The sequence below is a fragment of the Lipotes vexillifer genome, unplaced genomic scaffold, assembly GCF_000442215.2.
Source record: "Lipotes vexillifer unplaced genomic scaffold, Lipotes_vexillifer_v1.1 scaffold943, whole genome shotgun sequence".
Classification (NCBI taxonomy): Eukaryota; Metazoa; Chordata; class Mammalia; order Artiodactyla; family Lipotidae; genus Lipotes; species Lipotes vexillifer.
In genome coordinates, this window is record NW_006776793.1 from 590,180 (window position 1) to 608,756 (window position 18,577).

The 18,577-nt window shown below is 44.8% G+C and overlaps 1 protein-coding gene across 1 annotated transcript in view; it reads left to right on the forward strand.

The window, feature by feature from the left end:
• The first annotated feature begins 1,672 nt into the window (after nucleotides 1-1,672).
• The window catches only part of ABCC11 (ATP binding cassette subfamily C member 11), a 65,328-nt gene continuing 48,423 nt past the window's right edge, over nucleotides 1,673-18,577 (forward strand). Inside the window, 6 exon segments of the mRNA XM_007450636.1 lie at nucleotides 1,673-1,771; nucleotides 3,100-3,218; nucleotides 5,831-5,989; nucleotides 10,131-10,278; nucleotides 12,334-12,598; nucleotides 17,699-17,847. Coding sequence (XP_007450698.1) covers nucleotides 1,673-1,771; nucleotides 3,100-3,218; nucleotides 5,831-5,989; nucleotides 10,131-10,278; nucleotides 12,334-12,598; nucleotides 17,699-17,847 — 939 coding nt within the window.

An 18,577-nucleotide genomic window follows, 5' to 3' on the forward strand; every position in this document is an offset into this window, starting at 1 on the left:
CCATTGAATCATGCCAATTTCACTTTAATGTGTCTGTGTCCTAGGCTGGTTCATAGCCAGAAACTGGACTCTTCCCACAATCTTAAACAAGAAATATGTGACAGCCTCTCTTACCTGACATCCCTCCTTTTCTTTTTAATTTTCCATCACCCCTGAAAGGTCCACTGCTACCATCAGAGTTGTACAGTTGCCCCTCAGTTCAGAGGGGGAATTGATTCCAGGCCGGTGTGTATACAAAGATCCAAGGATTGCTCAAGTCCCTTATATAAAATGGTGTAGTATTTGCATATAATCTAAGAACACCCTCCCATATACTTTAAGTCATCTCTAGATTACTTATAATACCTAATAAAATGTAAATACTATGTAAATAGCTGTAAATGTAATGCTATGTAAATAGTTTCCTGCGCCAGTTGAAGTTTACCTTTTTGGAACATTCTGTTTTTTGGGGTTTTTTTCCGAATGTTATCTATCGTCAGTTGGTTGAATCCTGATAGCGGAACATGTGGGTACAGAGGCCCAACTGTATACCTTATGGCCTGGTGCCATGGCTGGGGAGTCTATCTTGTAGGCTCTATAGGAGAATTCCAGAAACTGAGTTCACCAGATTTGGGTGTGATTTGCTGAAAGGAAGTGAGATGGGAAGGAATGGAATAAAGGAATTTAGAGAATACTCTCCCAAGAGAATAGTCTTTAGGTCTGTTTACTTGAAGCACAATCCAACACTTGAATGTCAAAAGCTGTATCTGAACACCAGGGCTGACTACATAATTTGCAGGACCCAGTACAAAATGAAAATGTGGGACTCCTTGTTCAAATTATGAAGAATTTCATGATGGTGACGGGCAGAGCATTAAACCAAGCCTGGAGCCCTTCTGAGTACGGGGCCCTGTGAGACACCCATCATACCCGACGATGCCAGCCCTGTTGTACATTTTCTTTCTCTTTCTATTCCTTCAGAAATATTACTAATTACCACCCCGCTCCTGTCCCAGGCACATGGATGTTCTGGGAGTGAATCAGATATTCACAAAGGCAAAATGAAAAGCAAACTAATATATTTTTTAGTTATTTAAAATTCCTAAATTGTGCCCAGATCCACTCCCTTGAGTCTGTGAAAACCAAGTCAGAGAATGGCAAAATCACATTTCTTCCATTGATTCATTCACCCATTCCCCATTTATTTATTGAGCACATGCTCTCCTCCTAGGAGATCCCTAGGCCTCAGAGATTTAATAGTGAGCAAAGTAGACATGTCTCTGCCCTCGTGAGGATCTCTGTTTAGTGCAGGAAATGAACTCTAAAAACTCAGTGACTCACCTAAATGGGCAATTACAAACCGGGATAAAAGAAGAAGCATGGTTTTAGGAGCAGGTCTTGAATACATTAAAGAAGATTGACCGGGCCCAAGGATGTGGGTTGGGAATGGGTGCTTTGAGGTTTCCCTAGGTGATCTTGGGCTGAGACCCAAGTAAATGTTTAAAGAGAGGGACCCAAGCCCATTCCGAGCAGAGGGAAGAGCAGGTGCTGTGACAAGGGCCCCCAGTACACTCGCTGCTGGGTGATAGCCCCCCTCTCCTGGCTGCTTAGGGCTCTATCTAATCTGCTCCTACCTGTTGCCTTTTGAGATTCTCTGATTCTGGGAAACAAAGAATTGGCAGGACACCTGAAAATGACCAGAAGGAAGATATACTGGGTCACCAGGTCTTCTGGTGACCTTGTGAATCTCGGCTTGGATGTAGATGATGACATGGTTTCAGGACTTAGCTATGTAAGTAGATCTCCTTTGCATCAAAACACCAGGAAACTGAGTTGACAGGATATTCTCAATGGTCATAAACTAGGTCAGAGAATTTTGTCCCATATTTATTCAACTTTGATTTTTTTTTCTAATGGAACTCAGGCTTCCACAATTAGATGAATCATAATCCTTGGTCATGATACACATTCATGGCTCATACATCTCTCTGCCACTATCCCTCTCTATCTCTCTGTCTGTCTCTCTATCACACACCTATTTATCTATGTATTTACCTATAATAATATAATAAGCACCAATAAACCCATCAACAGCTCACCAGCTCCTATCCTAACAATCACATCCAGCTACTGGTCTTCCACCCATCCCATTTCCCAACTCTACCTGCCTGAAGTAACCACTATTCTGAATCTCTTCCCATAGATCCCTTGCTGTGCTTTCAAGAGAGTGTTATTTATTCTATATGAAGTCCTAGAAATGATATATCTTTTTCATTTTAGTTGTTTCCCACTTTATCAAAAGGGTAACATGTAATGTCTTCAGATTAACTTTTTTACTTCTTGATTACTTTTTAGTAGTTTACCCTCAGAGGGTGACTTGGTGTTGCATTCTGTGGATGACTAAAAATAGCTTCCTTTCTTCTTGTCTACAGTGTTTATCGACAGATGAAAGCCCAGGGAGGTGGAGTGACACCCCCTCAGAGTCACCCAGCCGATGTGGAGCAGAGCCAGAGCTGGGACCTGGCTGTTCTGACTCTCAGCCCATTGCTCATTCCCTGCCTGGCAACCTTTCTTTTATTTATTTATTTTTATTGAGATATAATTGGCATAAAACAACATATTAGCTTCAGAGGTACAACATAATGATTTGCTGTTTGTATATATTATGAAAATGTCACCACAGTATCCATCACCACACATAGTTCAAATATTTTTTTTCTTGTGAGGAATTTTAAGATCTACTCTCTTATCAGCTTTCTAATGTGCAATGCAGTGTTATTAACTATAGTCACCACGCTGTGCATCACATCCCCATGACTTATAACTGGATGTTTGTACTTTTGACCACCTTCACCCATTTTGCCTATCCTCCCCGCCCCACCCCCCAGCTCTGGCACCCAGCAATTAGGCTTTTTGTTTCGCTGTTGGTTGGGTAGGTGTTTTTTTATTCTACATATAAGTGAGATCATACAGTATTTGTCTTTCTCTGACTCTGGCAGCCGTTCTCTAGAAGGCTGGATGTGGAAAGATCCACCCTCCTTGGGTGGCTGGTCCCTCACTCCCTCAGGACAGTATTTGTGAAGTCTGTAACTGACGTGCTTTTGTTTTATCTTTCCCAAGAAAACTGTCACTCTTGAAGACAGCCCCGGGAGCCCGCAGGTGAGGGAGCCTGCGGCACAAGAGATGGGGAGGTACGATGGTGCCTGGAGAACCATGATTCCCTTCCGTCCGAAGCCAAAGTGAGTCCTGAAGGGGAGCTGAGGGTTGGTACCCTCCAGGGCAGTGATTCTCAGAGCCTCACACCTGGACCCCTCCCAAAGGCTACATAATCATGTCCCAACACCGTCCTGTCACCCACCACAGCCAGACACCTCCTGAGAAGCCTGAGGCACAACAGGGAAGCACAGCCAGCACCTTCATTCATTCAGTCAGTAAACAAGGATTCATTGAGCACCTACACATGCCAGGCACTGTGCCAGACGGTGGGGTGATAACAGTGAGCGAGACAGACAGGATCCTTGCCCGTCACCAACCTCATGTTGGGAAGAATGACAGTAAGCTCGTAGGCTCGAAGATAAATATGTGATTATAGCTGCTTGAGGAAGGTGCTGTGAAGAAATATGGGGTGTGAGGGACAAGGGAACAGCGACAATGTGATGGGTTCCAAGTGATACTGAAGCTGAGACCTGGAGGATGAACAAGAATTTACTAGGCAAGAGTGAGGGAAGGATGCCCTGGGCAGAGGGAACAGCGCGTGCAAAGGCCCAGCTTTGCGGTGGAAGGAACACAGTGATGTATGTTCTCAGGAACTGAGAAGGAGGCCAGTGTCTCAGGAACTGAGAAGGAGGCCAGTGTCTCTGGAGAGTCCTGTGTGATAGTGGGTGTGGCACGAGATGAAGCTGCAGGCAGAGGGCAGATGCTGGGGGACCATGTGTACCCCACAGGCCACATTAAGTACGTTCATCTTCATTCTGAGAGAAATGGGCAGCCATTGAAAGGGCCGTTTAAGGGTAACATGCCCTATGATGTTACCCTTAAACTTGAGTTTAAGAAATTCATGGAGGGCTTCCCTGGTGGCACAGTGGTTGAGAGTCCACCTGCCGATGCAGGGGACACGGGTTCGTGCCCTGGTCCGGGAAAATCCCACATGCCACGGGGCAGCTGTGCCCGTGAGCCATGGCCGCAGAGCCTGCACGTCCGGAGCCTGTGCTCCGCAGCGGGAGAGGCCACAACAGTGAGAGGCCCGCGTAAATTCATGGAGCCTTCTCTAACAAACCATAGTTTAAAGTAACCATCACCAAATGACTTTCTGATTTATACACCCATGGTTTCAAGGCCCCCCACAGATTCACGCACACATTCATTTATGCATCATATATTGACAGGATCATGACACTTCTAGTCTGATTCCTCAGCGTTTCATCACCAGGAGCCTGTTTCATATTTACAGATCCCTCTTCCCCCCCCACATTTTAGTTGTCAGACAAACTGCATTGGTATTCCTCTTTTTTAAATCTGAGCTTCTATCAATACTACCTAGGTTGTTACCCACCGAATGCATCTTATCTCCACCAGCACGAAGAACCTTGGTGCTTGAGTTTACCTGGGCAGCCTTATCTTGGAGTGACAGTGTTTCTGCTGGGCCTTTGGAATATCGGTGCCAGCTCATCCGTTCTGGCCCTATTCTTGTGATCACAGATGGCCGCATACATCTGCTGCAATGTCTCATCTTCCCATCAGTCCTTCTCTCTCCAACATCTCTGGCAAAGACATGGCCAGCATTGCCCAGAATGTACAACCATGGTTACTGACGGGCTGGGAGGATGTAAAAGGCCAGAACAAGGAGAAAAGAGGCCATAGCCAAAAACAAAGAACATCCCACGAGTTTCGCATTTTTGCCTTCATGTCTTTCTCCCAAATATTTTTTAAAAATTGAATTTTCTTCATATTGAATTATTTAGCATTAAAGGCAATTTTGAAAAAAGAAGTCAAAATTGGGACTTCGCTGGTGGTCCAGCGGTTAAGACTACGCACTTCCAGTGCAGGGGGTTTGGGTTGGATCCCTGGTCAGGGAACTAGATCCCACATGCCACGAGGTGCAGTCAAAAAAAAAAAAAAAACCAAGTAGAAATTGCACACGATCTCAACACCCTAATCCAATCATTATTTCTGTATTTGATTCTGTATTTCTGTATTTGATGTGAATCATTCCCAGAGATTATGACCTTATCATTCTTATTTACTTTTCTTCATTTTTATTGTTTTTGTGGAAGTTATATTAGTAAAACAGAAAAATTAAAACAATGAGAATCTCTTTTCCTGTTTCTTTGCCAATTCTAATCCTTACTTCAAACACTATTAATGATTTGATATAAATTGTCATATAATTTGACATATATTGTATGTAAAATAGATATATATTGTTTTGTCTGCCTTCCCTTATTTCTTCCTTTTTTATATAAGTAAAAATATACTAAATAAATTTCTTCATCTGCAAGTGACTTTTTTTTCTTGCTTAATATTCTTAGAGCTCTTTCCATGTTTTACATGTAGATCATATCTATTTTTAGGCTCTTCTGCATTGTTTTCTACGATACGGTACAAGATGTACCATACTGGTTTTCTTTCTTTTTAAATCATTCCCCTATGGATGGGTGTTTTGTTGTTTCTAGTTTTTAACTATCACAAATAATAGTCATGAAAAAAAATACTTTTTTGTATATCCAGATGACCACACTGTGGTTTTTACATAGTTATCACTCATCCCTTCCAAATCTTGCCCTTGACTTAATTGTCTACCTCTGGCGCCTACATCCTAGTGTGACCACATTGCCTGTGACTTCTCTGCTAGGTTTCCTGCGCCCAAGCCCCTGGATGATGCTGGCCTGTTCTCTTACCTAACGCTGTCATGGTTCAGCCCAGTCATGATCCAAGGTTTACGGAAATGCTCAGATGAGAGCACCATCCCCCAGCTGTCAGTACATGATGCCTCAGCCAAAAATGCCAAAAGGTAAAGTCACGTTGGGCAAGCCAGTGAGGTTGGTTAAAGACCATGTCTTGGTAGATGGTGACCAGAGTCGCTTAAATGTGTGTGTTTAGGGGTGGTCCATCCTCAGACAGCCAAAATATATCAGTTCTTCCTTTGTAGCAGGAGGCCTCACTCTAGTCTGGAGGTTCTTAATCTGGAGTTAAGAAATAATTTACGTATTTTATATGTATGGGCTAGAGCTCTTTTTTTGGAACAAGAATTCACATCTTTTATCAGGTTTGCCTGGGGGCCCAAGACGCTGAGAAGTTAGAAATCACTGCTTCTTGTCCCTTTTGCCTTTTTTTTGTGGATCAAGCATTTATCTGTGTCACTGACGATTAAATGTTGGTGAGTGGCCCAGGTTCTTAATCCTTGAGCCACCACTAACTAGTTGTGGGATTAAATTTCCTGTACCACCCACCTTACAAGGTGATAGGAAGATCACATGGGGGAAAAATGAGTGATTTGAAACGTCCTGTACTCATGTTACTACCTCTAGCTGCTTATGAGATACCCCAGGTGTAGACGGCATTTTCCAAATGTATTCCAGGAAATGGTGGTCCCCTCAGAGCCTTCCTGAAAAGAGCATTCAGTGGTCAGGCAGCTTGTGAACTGTTGCATGCTGTCTCCAGGTCTCAGAGATTTATAAAGAAAATCCGTGTAGTGAAGACACTGAGAATACAGAAACTGGTTAAACTTTGACCCATTGCTTCTCAGACTTACTCGGGGAAAAAAAAAGAAAAGTTTCCAGGGAGCACCTTTTGGATAATGTCAGATACTGGTCGGAATCTCACCTTTTACCAGCTATGATGTCAGATGAGTTACTTACCCTCTCAGGGTCCTGTGTTTTTATATATAAAATAGTAAATTATAAAAAAATAATCTCATGGTCCTTCATAGGATTGTTGTAAGAATCAAGAGGTAATAGAGTCAGTGTAAGGCATGTAGGAAAATGCCAGATGCATAATAGGCAATCAGTTAAATGTTAGCTTCCTTGTTCTTCCCTAACCATTGTGAGGACAAGATCTCCTGATTTTTTTTTTTTTTTTTTTTTTTTTTTGCGGTACGCGGGCCTCTCACTGCTGTGTCCTCTCCCGTTGCGGAGCACAGACTCCGATACGCAGGCTCAGCGGCCATGGCTCACGGGCCCAGCCACTCTGTGGCATGTGGGATCTTCCCGGACCAGGGCACGAACCCGGGTCCCCTGCATTGGCAGGCGGACTCTCAACCACTGCGCCACCAGCGAAGCCCAAGATCTCCTGATTTACTTCCCTTCACTTCCTGTTCACTGATGCTGCCTTTTGAATTCTATAACTCACAAGGCCTGACTGCCAACACTTTTGCAATCACTCCATTTTTTGGATGTTTCTTTGGAAAGGTAATTATCCATGCATTCACACCTTTAGAGGGGTTTCTTTCTATATGTTCTCCATTTAACAGGCAGCGTTCTGGGGTATGTCTTCCCTAATCCTTCAAAAGGGCTTTGGATTCTATAAGGATGTGCTGACAAACTGTCACCATCATCACCGCCACCACTCTCGGCAGCATCACCATTATCACCACCATCACCTTCATCCTTAGGACCCTCATAATTCTTCACATTTTTATTGTTCTACAATTACAGAGCATTTCCCCATCCATTGTCTTCTTAGACCATCACAATAGGGTTATGAAATAAACAGGGCAGATATTATTTTCCCCAACTTACAAGTGAAGAACCAGGATGAAGAGAAATGAAATGATGTTCCCTGAATCATATAGCTAATGAATGGAAGAGGTGAAATTTGAAACCAAGTCTCTTGAATCTAAGCCTAATAATCATGGCCAGAAATTGATAAGAGTTGCTAGGAGAGCTGTGGGCAGGCTACAGAAAACTTGGATTTGTTTAGTCAAAGTATCAATAGAAACAACTCTAGAGCTTGTTGTCTCTGTGGATTGTGTTATGTGTGGGGTTAGGGCTGGAATGAGGAGATGTGGCTCCACGGTCTGTCCTGAGTAATATCATCCACAAGCAGTAGAAGCCTCCAACACAGACAGGTGTCCGGGGGACATTTTTGCTTTGTTGAGCTAGGGCCCAGGCTGTTATCTGGTCCACATAGGTGGACACGGGATGGTGTAGTTTTCATTACTCAGGAAGAAAGAAGAGGCCTGGAGTTTTGATTGCAGGTGAAGGAAAGTAGGACAGAAAGATTCTCATGGTATTGGTTCCCTTCTGGTTTTAAGCTAGGCATGAGTATCCATGGCTGGAGGGTAAAGAGTAGAAAGGGCTAGAACTGCTTGCCATGAGAGACTTGGTGAGATTCTGGGCAGAGAATGAGACCCAGATGCTGACGGAGCTGTTTGAGAACATGCAAAAACAGTGCTGCTGTCAGGCCCTGGCGGCAAAGGGTGGCCAAACAAGGGAAGCTGTTCTGTTCACCGTGCTCTCGCAGTCTAAGGAGTAGCACCTTCCAGGAGCATCTGGAGTCCCTTGGCGTAGTCCTTGATGTTCTCATCATGGGCAGTGGTGACCGCTTTTCAGACAGTGGAACCGGACATAGGGGCGCAGGAGCCAGGAAGTCCAAGGGCCGATGCCAGCACGGTGCCTGCAGCTGACAGATTGCATTGCAGATGCATGAGAGGCATCCAAGGGCCAGATTAAGATGCTGGAAGCCTTGAATATCACAATGACTATTGTCCAGTCCCCTGTTTCTCCCTCAAATATAACTCAAAATAAAAAAGAAGTGTAAGAAAGTCAACATAATTTTAATTTTTTTCACGATAAGTTCTTTGATGCTTTTCTGAAAAAAAATTGAAATGTTTTGAAACCCAAACGAAATGTTTTTGGTGTTTCTGTTTTGCTGGTGTAGCACAAACCTCCCAGGCATCATTAGCTTGGAATGTCAAAATAAGGATACACTTTTGGTTGGATGATCCAACACTGGGGCACACTTTTGGGGACTTTGAAATAAATGAGGGCACTTTTTGGAGGTCAGAGTTCTGGGTTTTATGAATCTTAATTTGCATATAAGAAGGAAGAGTGACATAATTCAAAGCCTTAGGCGGTTTCCTCAACCTACTGTATTTTAGGGTAACAAAATAGTTGATGAGGGAAAGTTGTTTTTTACAGAAAAAATTTGAGCTACTAAATAGAAAAGGAAAGACAGAATTAGACAAATCACCATTTTGCCATTCCTGTTGGAAGTGGATGTAGGCAACGATCATCAGTGATGGGGAACTTGGCAATGAATGAATCAGGCTGACACACCTTATTAACTCACTGATCAAGCTTAACATAACTAAAAGTGGGACAGCAGACATTGTACGTCTTCTGATGTGATGCAAAAGGACATACACTACATCACCTATTAAGTGTTTTTGCCAGCTGACTTGAATTCTGAATTTTATTAAGCCTCTAGATCTAACTAGCAGTTTAATAGGAAATACAGGGAATAGAAATTTATGTTAGACAGACCCACAGGGATGCAATCAGTCAAATCCAGAATGTGGAACACTCTACAGGATAAATAACTCAGTTTCTTTGACAAGTAAATGGCAGAAAATGCAGAGGAAGGGAAACTGTTACAGATTAAAATGAGATGCAAGAGGCCTATCAGATTTGTCTTTTAACTGCAATGAGTGGACCCTATTTGGATCTTGATTTAGGCAAACTAACTGTAAGAACGTATTTTTGAAATAATTAGAGGAAGTTGGATTAAATGCCATTAAGGAATTTTTCTTACTATGTTATTAATATATAACTATTAATTAATAGTTACTAATAATGAATAGTTATTAATTCATAACTATTCTTATTATGGTTACTATGGTTTTTTTTAAGGCTTTATCTGGAGGAGATACACACTGAAGCATTTATGGATGAAATGATATCTCTTGGATTTGCTTGAAATATTCTAGCAAAAAAAGAAAAAATTGGAGGGGAGGAGAGATGAAATAAAAATGTCAAATGTTGATAATTCTTAAAGCTGGGGAATGCATATCTGGGGAGATGCCCTATACTGTTCTCTCTATTTGTGTTATGTTTGACGATTTCTGTGACCAAGACCCTAGACTAGCAAGAACTAGGACAATTGGGTGACACATACAAAGAGATTTCATTTGCCTCCATTTTCCTCTTTCCAAGGCTTCGTCTCCTTTGGGATGAAGAAGTCTCAAGGCATAGAAGTGCCAAAGCTTCAGTGCTTCGAGTGATGCTGAGATTCCAAAGAACAAGGGTTATTTTCAGTACGCTTTTGGGCTGCTGCTTCTCTGCCGCGAGTGTTCTGGGGCCAGTAAGTGGCAGGCTTGGGGAGGTTTCGGGACTCCAGGCCTTGGAGGTTAGCATGTTGAAATCCATGCCAAGAATTGGGAATGTCTTTGTCTCTCAGCTGCTGCTCAGAAAATGAAGACTTTCTGGGGACAGTGGAGCTAATAGTAGTTAGAAGTGTGAATTCTGCAGCCACTGCTTGGGTTCTAACCTTAGTTCTGCCACTTAATTTCTGGGTGACTTTGGGCAATTTGTTTACCTCCTCTGTGCCTTGGTTTCCTCGTGAACCCCATGACACTCTCAGCCGTAGTCCTCATAGAAACCCTCACATGTGAAATGGAGAGCCCGAAATTGCCTACCTCATAGGATGACGTTAAATGAGTTAAGCATATAAAACACTTAGAACTCGGCGCAGCTCAGTATACACGAGCTGCTTTGAGAAATGGCTGAGCAGCTCTGGGCATGTAGATCTCCTCCATGTACCATGGTTGGCATGAATGGGCTCACTATTTCCTATCAGCTCCTCAGCCCAAGATGCAGACAGTGGGTCTGGCTGTCCCAGCTGGGGTCACGTGCTCGCCTGTTGGCCAGCAGCGGAGCATTTTGATTGACAGTCCAGCCTAGACTGCGTGCATTGGGGCAGGCGAGAGTCTCCCCAGAAGAAAACTGAGGCGCTGTTACCAGCTCAGGGAAGGATGGAGGTAAGTTAGGAGGAAGCAACAGCTGATGATTCCACAGAGATAAGTGACTTGGGTGACAGTTAGTGTGCTGCATATTCTCCATTTGTCCCTCCAGATCCACTCTCCACCTTTCTCTGCGCCGTCCTGTGCCCCTGATGTGTGACCTGTATGGATCACATCAATGGGGTCCCCCTGCTTCTGGCTTCTGGTTGGATTGGACCAGTGGGAGATTCTAACGGGAGGCTGGAGGGAAGGAGAAAGTGAGGGCAAGATATTTATTGCTCTGACTGCCTCCCTTCCTGTCATTGGAGGTTGGTGACCAGATCCGAAAATGAGGGGGCCTTTCTGTATGACTTTCTCCTTCTGGGTTTCAGTAACCTCACCCTGTCGCCTCCCCTTAGTTCCCTGCTGTTGCTAGCTCCAGGGTGCTTCTCCATCCCTGCTGAATTTCCTCAGTTCTGCCCACACCTTTGTAAACAGTCTTGTTATTAACTCCTGAATTACCCCGTTTGTTTGTGTCCTCTGTTTCCTGTCGGGACTGATGCTGAGACTGCCTCCACGCACCAGTGCCGAATTGAATCTCGGAGACAGAATTCTGGGAGAAGCAGAAAAGAAGAGCTTTATTGCTTTGCCAGGCAAAGGGGGGCACAGTGGGCTAATGCCCTCAAAACTGTGTGTCCCTTTTCGGGGGGGATTTGGTGAGGAGTTTTATAGCAATGGTTCAAGGGCGAGGTTGCTGACAAGGATCAGGGTACGTGCAGGGCCTGCATTCCTTTAATCTGGCCTCAGGTGGTATCCTGATGAGCTCCTGTGGTTCTCAAGGTTGTCAAACTGTGACCTTCTCTCTGGAATGAAGAATGCTTCATCAAGTAGTTAACATGTTCCATTTATTGGGGGTTTTAGTTCTGCAGAAGAGCTCAAAGATACTGTTATGTGTATCCCTTGAGGTGGAACCAGGACCTGCCCCAAGGCTGCACTATTGTTTCTTGGCTGCTCCTCCCTTGTCTCCACATCCCCTCCCTTCCCTGATTAGCAACTGTTTGAACTCACCCTTTGGAACTCAGGGAAGGTCATGGAGGCTGAAGCCTATTTCCCACAAACAAGAAACAGGGGACACAGAAAGGCTTCTGTGTCCAGGAGTCCCACAGGATCCTGCTTGGTTTTAGGACCAGCTACGAGGTGGTGGAGCTGGGATTCTGATCTGGGTCAGTTGAACTCCTAAGCCTCCTCCGACTGGACTGCAACGTTCTGGAGTGCAGGATTAGGATTGAGTTAGTTGTGATCGTTCAATAAGCCCCCTCCCTTGACTTGAGGACCTCACACATGGTGCATATTGGGTTGGTGTTGCCTGAAAGCAGGCTTGGGAAGTCTGCATGATCCAAACTCCTGTTTCCTTTTAGATGCTGGTTATACCAAAGATCCTGGAATATACTGAAGAATGGTTGGGGAACATTGCCTATGGAGTAGGGCTTTGCTTTGCCCTTTTTCTCACCGAGTGTCTGAAGTCTCTGAGCATGTGCTCATGCTGGGTCATCCACCAGCACACTGGCAACAGGTTTCGTACAGCTGTCTTCCCCTTTGCCTTTGAGAAGCTGATACAATTGAAGTCTTTAACACACATCACCACGGGAGAAGTAAGTGATGAGGCTGCACATGGAGGCGAGAGTTGGTAGTTTCCTCCCTCTCCTGGAGACATCACTTTCCTGGAGGCCAAGGGAGGGAGAAGTGGGAGTTAGGAGAGAAGGAAGAAAGAGAAAGGAAACCATTCCCAGGGTGAATGTTGATAACCATCAACAATTGCCTCTGGGGTCGTAAGAGAAGTTCAACAACAACCCAGGGGGATGCCAGTTGTATTCAGAACCTTAGACAGGATTTATCCATCCATTCAACAAATAGTTCCTGAGGCCTACTCTGGGCCAGGCCCTGTTCTAGGCCCTGGGGATACAGCAGTGAACCAAAAGGCACAAATCCTGAGTAGAGGCACAACATAAAGCATATCCCCTCAAGACAACCTGGGGAAGAAGGTATAGGAGGACTTGGTAGCTCAGGGAAATCTAGGGAAAAGCGAGCAGAGATAAACCCTCTCAGTATTAATTTTCTTATCTGCAGAGGAAGAATACTTACAGGCCTGGTTATTGTTGTTGTCTGGGGCTCCCTACAGCATAACACAGACAAACAATGGTAGAGATTGAAGAAAGATATGACCAACTGTGGCCCAGACTCATGGGGGGGATATTGGAATTTTCTATATTTAATTTTACTTTCCCTATTTTTCTACTGCTCACCAATTTCCTTGAAGAGCATGGATTACTTTTATATTGAAACACACATTTTAATTTTTGGAAAACTCAGTACTGCGTTGGCTCTTTACCCTCAAGCCAAACTCCTTTGTGATCTGGCATCAGCAACTTCCCAGCCTCATGTCCTCCTGTGTCCCCTCCTCTAGTCCTAGGTTGGCTTCCACCCTCCCAGCCTGGTGGGGCTAAACCTGCAGTCCCCAGATAGACCAGACATGTCCACCCCGTGGCAGCTTTGCTCACATCACTGCCCCTGCCCTTTAAAAATTCTGTTCATCCTTCAAGGCCCAGCTGAGACGTCCTCTCCTTCATGATAGTGTCTCTAGATCCCACCCTGTGCCCCCACTCCCCACCAAGCACAAATCTGGCTGTTCCACTCAAATGAGCCCCCTTCAAAGACACGAACCATTTCAGATTCACTACTCTATCCCTGGAAAAGCCCAGAATCCAAATTACACAGGACAATGTCCAAAATAATGTCTGCTATATTAACCATTGCCACCAAGTAGATGCTTTTTCTAATTCAAATGCTAACAAATGTAAGATATTTATTGTTATCATCATTATTGTTATTCTTCACCATTTTATTAGTTCTGTGATCTTAGGCAACTTGTTCAGCCTCTCTGGAGCTGTGGGATAGTAATAGGGCCAGTCTTATAGAATTGTTGTCTCATAGGATAAAATGAATTAGTATTTACATGTAAAGTATGTGGAAGGGGGCCGGTGATTCATGTGTTAAATTGTGTCATTAATTTCTGTTAGGGCTTAAGCAGGAGGCTGCCCTGTCCTCCTGCACTTGACTGGAGTTAAAGGACTCACAGCAGCCCTTCTCCCTGTTCATCTCAGCAGAGTCATCACAGTAACTGCTAACTTCCTCTGAGCCATTGTCCCAGGGGCTTTACTTAGCTCAGTTGGTCCTCTGACAACCCTCTTATGCGGTAGTTTCCTTTATTGTTTCCATTGTCACAGAGGTGGAAACTGAGGCCAGGAAAGGGTATGAAACTTGCACAAGTCTCGTGATTGGTAAGCAGCAGAGCCTGGCTGCAAATTCCAGGCTCTGAACCAGTGCCCGCACTTGCTTCGCTGAGGAGACTTTCTGCACCGAGGCCAACCCTGGCTCCTTTTCTGTTTGCCTCTGTTCTAAGTCCCTACTGTATGTGAGGCCCAATTTCCCCAAACATCTTCACAGAAGCAGAAAACAACGTGACCCCTTTGGAGCTGGAGAAGGAAGTTGTTGCTCATATGAGGATTTCTAGAGAGTCGCTCCCATAAATTTTATATTAAAATTAATTTTGAAAACACCTGAGTACATGCTCCTTGGCAAAGAAATAAAATAGTATAGATGACCCCCTACACCTCATCACCCGCCCTATGCCTGGAGGTGACTACCACCACCTTCCAAACTTTTTAAAGTACATTTAGGTACACATGCAAGTTACCCACAGAAAACATATTGTATTTGTGTGCGTGTTTTTCCATAAATGATACTGCATTTTACATAGTGTTCTGCAACTTGGTTTTACCAATAGAAAATGTAGAATATAGATTTGGGGGTGAGATTTTTACATCAATATTATCCAACACTTCTTGGGTGGACGCTTTAACCTTTCCCCAACAATGGACATTTAGGGTGTTTCTGGGTTTGCTGCGATAAGCAGTGCTGCAATGAACATCCTTGTATATGTGCTTCCTCCAGCACAGGAGAATGTTTCTCAACAGAGAAATGAAACTGGGACGTCATGGGGTTTGTGCAATCATTAATTTTAAAAGATACTGTTAAATTGCCCTCCAGAGTGTCTGTACCAAGTTATGTCCCTCAACACTAACAGGTTTTTGTTTTTTTTTTGCGGTACGCGGGCCTCTCACTGCCGTGGCCTCTCCCGTTGCGGAGCACAGGCTCCAGACGCGCAGGCTCAGCGGCCATGGCTCACGGGCCAAGCCTCTCCGCGGCATGTGGGATCTTCCCAGACCGGGGCACGAACCCGTGTCCCCTGCATCGGCAGACGGACTCTCAACCACTGCGCCACGGGGGAAGCCCCAGGTGTACATTTTAATTAACTTAATGCATGTGAGAACTTCGCTGGTCGCGCGGATGTGCTGGTCGTTGACCTCAGATGCATGATTCTGCATCTTCACAACTTTTCTGGCCAGGAATATCTGCAGTCGGGATGCAGCAAGAGCATCTTTCATAAGGGCAGGAAAGTGTGGCCTGGCATTAGTGTGGCAACTAAGATTATTTCCAAAGGTAAACTCCAGTTGTGAACTGGATACCTGGGTCTAATCCTGCACTGTTTGAATCCATTGTGACTCTCAGTTCCCGGTCTCTACTGAAGGGTTCCAATGGAAGCCTCTCCACGCCATCATGCCTTGGGCACCTGCCTCACACATCCTGGGGTGGGGGTGTGGGGGGCGTTCTCTTCTGGGTCCCAAGCTAAGCCATGACTAACTAACTCTCTACCAATTACAATCACCTTTTTAAAAAAAGAAAAATTTATTGAAATACAGTTGACTTACAATGCTGTGTTAATTTCTCTGCACAGCAAAGTGACTCAGTTATAGATATATATGTATATTCTTTTTCATATTCTTTTCCATTATGGTTTGTCATAGGATATTGAATATATAGTTCTCTGTGCTGTACAGGAGGACTACAATCACCTTTTGATCAGAATACCTGAGCTGAGGGAGGAAAACACTCCATTTCAATAATTCAGAGCACACAAATCCAAGAGTCACTTCCTGTTTTGCCCAATTTTATTTCAACTGAATCGTGGGCAGCAAATTTGCTTCCTTTCCCCCATTATACTGTGCCAATGTTAAATGCTTTCTGCTTTATTATATCAGCACATTCTGGGTAGAAAAGAAGGAACCAAAATCTTACACAGAGGATGGCTACTGAGGAAAGTCTGTGAAGCAGATAATCCATCACAGAAACCTATGAGGTGGACCTCACCCATAAGATTCACCTCCTATTTATGAGGCCAGCATTGTGGCCAGAGAACCATTTGAGGTAGGAATTGAAGCTGAATCTCACCGGCAGTGGAATGAGCAGTCAACAAGAGTCAACATTCCCACTGAGAAGTACCCTGGATTCCAGAGCCCTAGGAGTTCTAGGGAATGTCCAACATCAAATGGGTGGCAAAGGAAGACATTACCTCCAGTGGTAAAATCAGGAGATAGCAAAGCACGACAATGAGCGCTGTGGGTCCAAGAGTGAGGCAGGAGGTGATGCTGCAGGCTGTCAGCAGTAAGCAGGTGAGCAAGGCCAGGGCCCCATAGTACACCCCTTCAAACAGGCAGTGTATGTCACTGGTGAAGAAGCTGATGGCCTATAAGACAATAAGCCCATGGACACAGGTATCACCTCTCCAGGCACCCAGAAGAGGCTACATGTGCATGTGGCAGGTGGGCTCGCCATGCCTTCTCCAGGCAGGAAGGCTTGAGGCAGAGTGGTAGAGTGGAGACAGACACACCAGGTTCACAGCTCTCCTGTTACTAGCTGTGTGACCCTGGACAAGTTACTGTGCCACTCTGAGCCTCAGCTTCTCTACCTGTAAAGCTGGAATGATTATACCTACTTTATATGGTTGGTGTGGCAATGTCAATAAATATCTGCACACATAGACTGTGCCCAGTAAAAGTTATATTTTTCTATACTATTGCTACTACTAACAGCCACATTGCAGAGAGCAGCTTATAGTCTTCTATTCTAGTCTAGTCTAGTCTATTCAATTCATTCTACTACTACTACTACTAACTGCGTATTTTGGCAGGAGCTGAGGCTTTTTCTCCTCCTCCTTTCTCTTTTTTGCTATAGACTCTCCGGCCCACTCCCTACCTCCCCAACATATACTGCCTAGTTCAGTGTATAAAAGCTGACATTCCAAGTCACAAAAGTTTTGAGGAATTGATTCATTAATGTCTTTTGGAATTACCAACCTGAATCCCTAAGAAGTGATGTCCTTTTAACCTTAACCTGATGTCCTCCCAGTTCCCAGGATGTACCCCAGGCTGAGCCTTTAAAAACTGTTAGTGTTGGGCTTCCCTGGTGGTGCAGTGGTTGAGAGTCCGCCTGTCGATGCAGGGGAAACGGGTTCGTGCCCCGGTCCGGAAAGATCCCACATGCTGCAGAGCGGCTGGGCCCGTGAGCCATGACCGCTGAGCCTGCGCATCAGGAGCCTGTGCTCCGCAATGGGAGAGGCCACAACGGTGAGAGGCCCGCGTACCACACACACACACACAAAAAGCAGTCTTAAAAAAAAAGAAATCTTAAAAAAAATCTTAAAAAAATAAATGTACACCTGCGGGAAACAATTTTCAAAAATCATTAAAGGTACAGAAACTCTGGCCCTCTGCTCAGAGCCTGGGAATGTCATGGCAGGCCAAGCCTCTCACCTTCTGGGGATTTCTTTCATGTTCCGGGGCTTGCTCTATGCTCTTGGGAGAATGTTCTTGTGATGAATTCCAGATCTCAGAAGAAAGGAAATGGAGCTCTTGGAGAAGTGTGGGTTTATCCTGAGCCTGACGACTACCGCCTTGTTCACAGCCTCCTCCATGGCCTCAGTAGTGACGTTCCTCATCCACACAGGCTTACGGCTGAAACTCACAGCTTCAGTAGTGAGTGTTTGGGGTACTTTGTTTCCTCCCCCATATTGATAGGGAGGTTTCTTATGTGTCCTTTTCTAGTCTAGGCTGCTGAAAGGTCTGAAGATTTTGCAAATGAATAATAAAAATTGATCTTGATTTTCCAGACTTTTAGGGTCTCGAGCTTTCTTCCTTCTCCGTCCGTCTGAGGAGCTGATATCCCTTGCATAGCAGCTGTGGGGCAGGGGAAACAGTCATCTGTGGGTGCAGGGGAGGTGAAATTTGTGGTTAACACCCGGATGACGCTGAGACTGAAAATCCTAGTTGAAAATCCTAAAGTGGGGAGTTCCTCTGATCCCAAAATAGGGAAATGAAAATGCATTTTAAATACAAAAGTCTAGCTTCTTCTGTCTTTTCTTTTGTGGTCTGACCCTGGCCTTGGGAAGCAGCAGCTGCCTTTCAAGGTTAGGAATCCAATTCTTTGGGAATAGGACAGAGTGCTGTTCTTAGAGAGGTTGGAAGCCAGCCAGGGAGGCCAGGAGACCGCAACTGAAGTAAGAGGGGGAGCATTTGAGAGTCTGCAACCAAGGGCTCCTCTGCATTCCAGACGGCAGTCACCTCTGCTAGGCCCTGGCACACACCAGGGAAACACCCCGGCGAGTTGGTGGGTGGACGGCAGGCTGTGTAAGGGGAACGCTCAGTGGAACTTTAGGGTCACGCTGCACTCACACCATGCCAGGCTAGACCAAAGCATTCCTGCTCC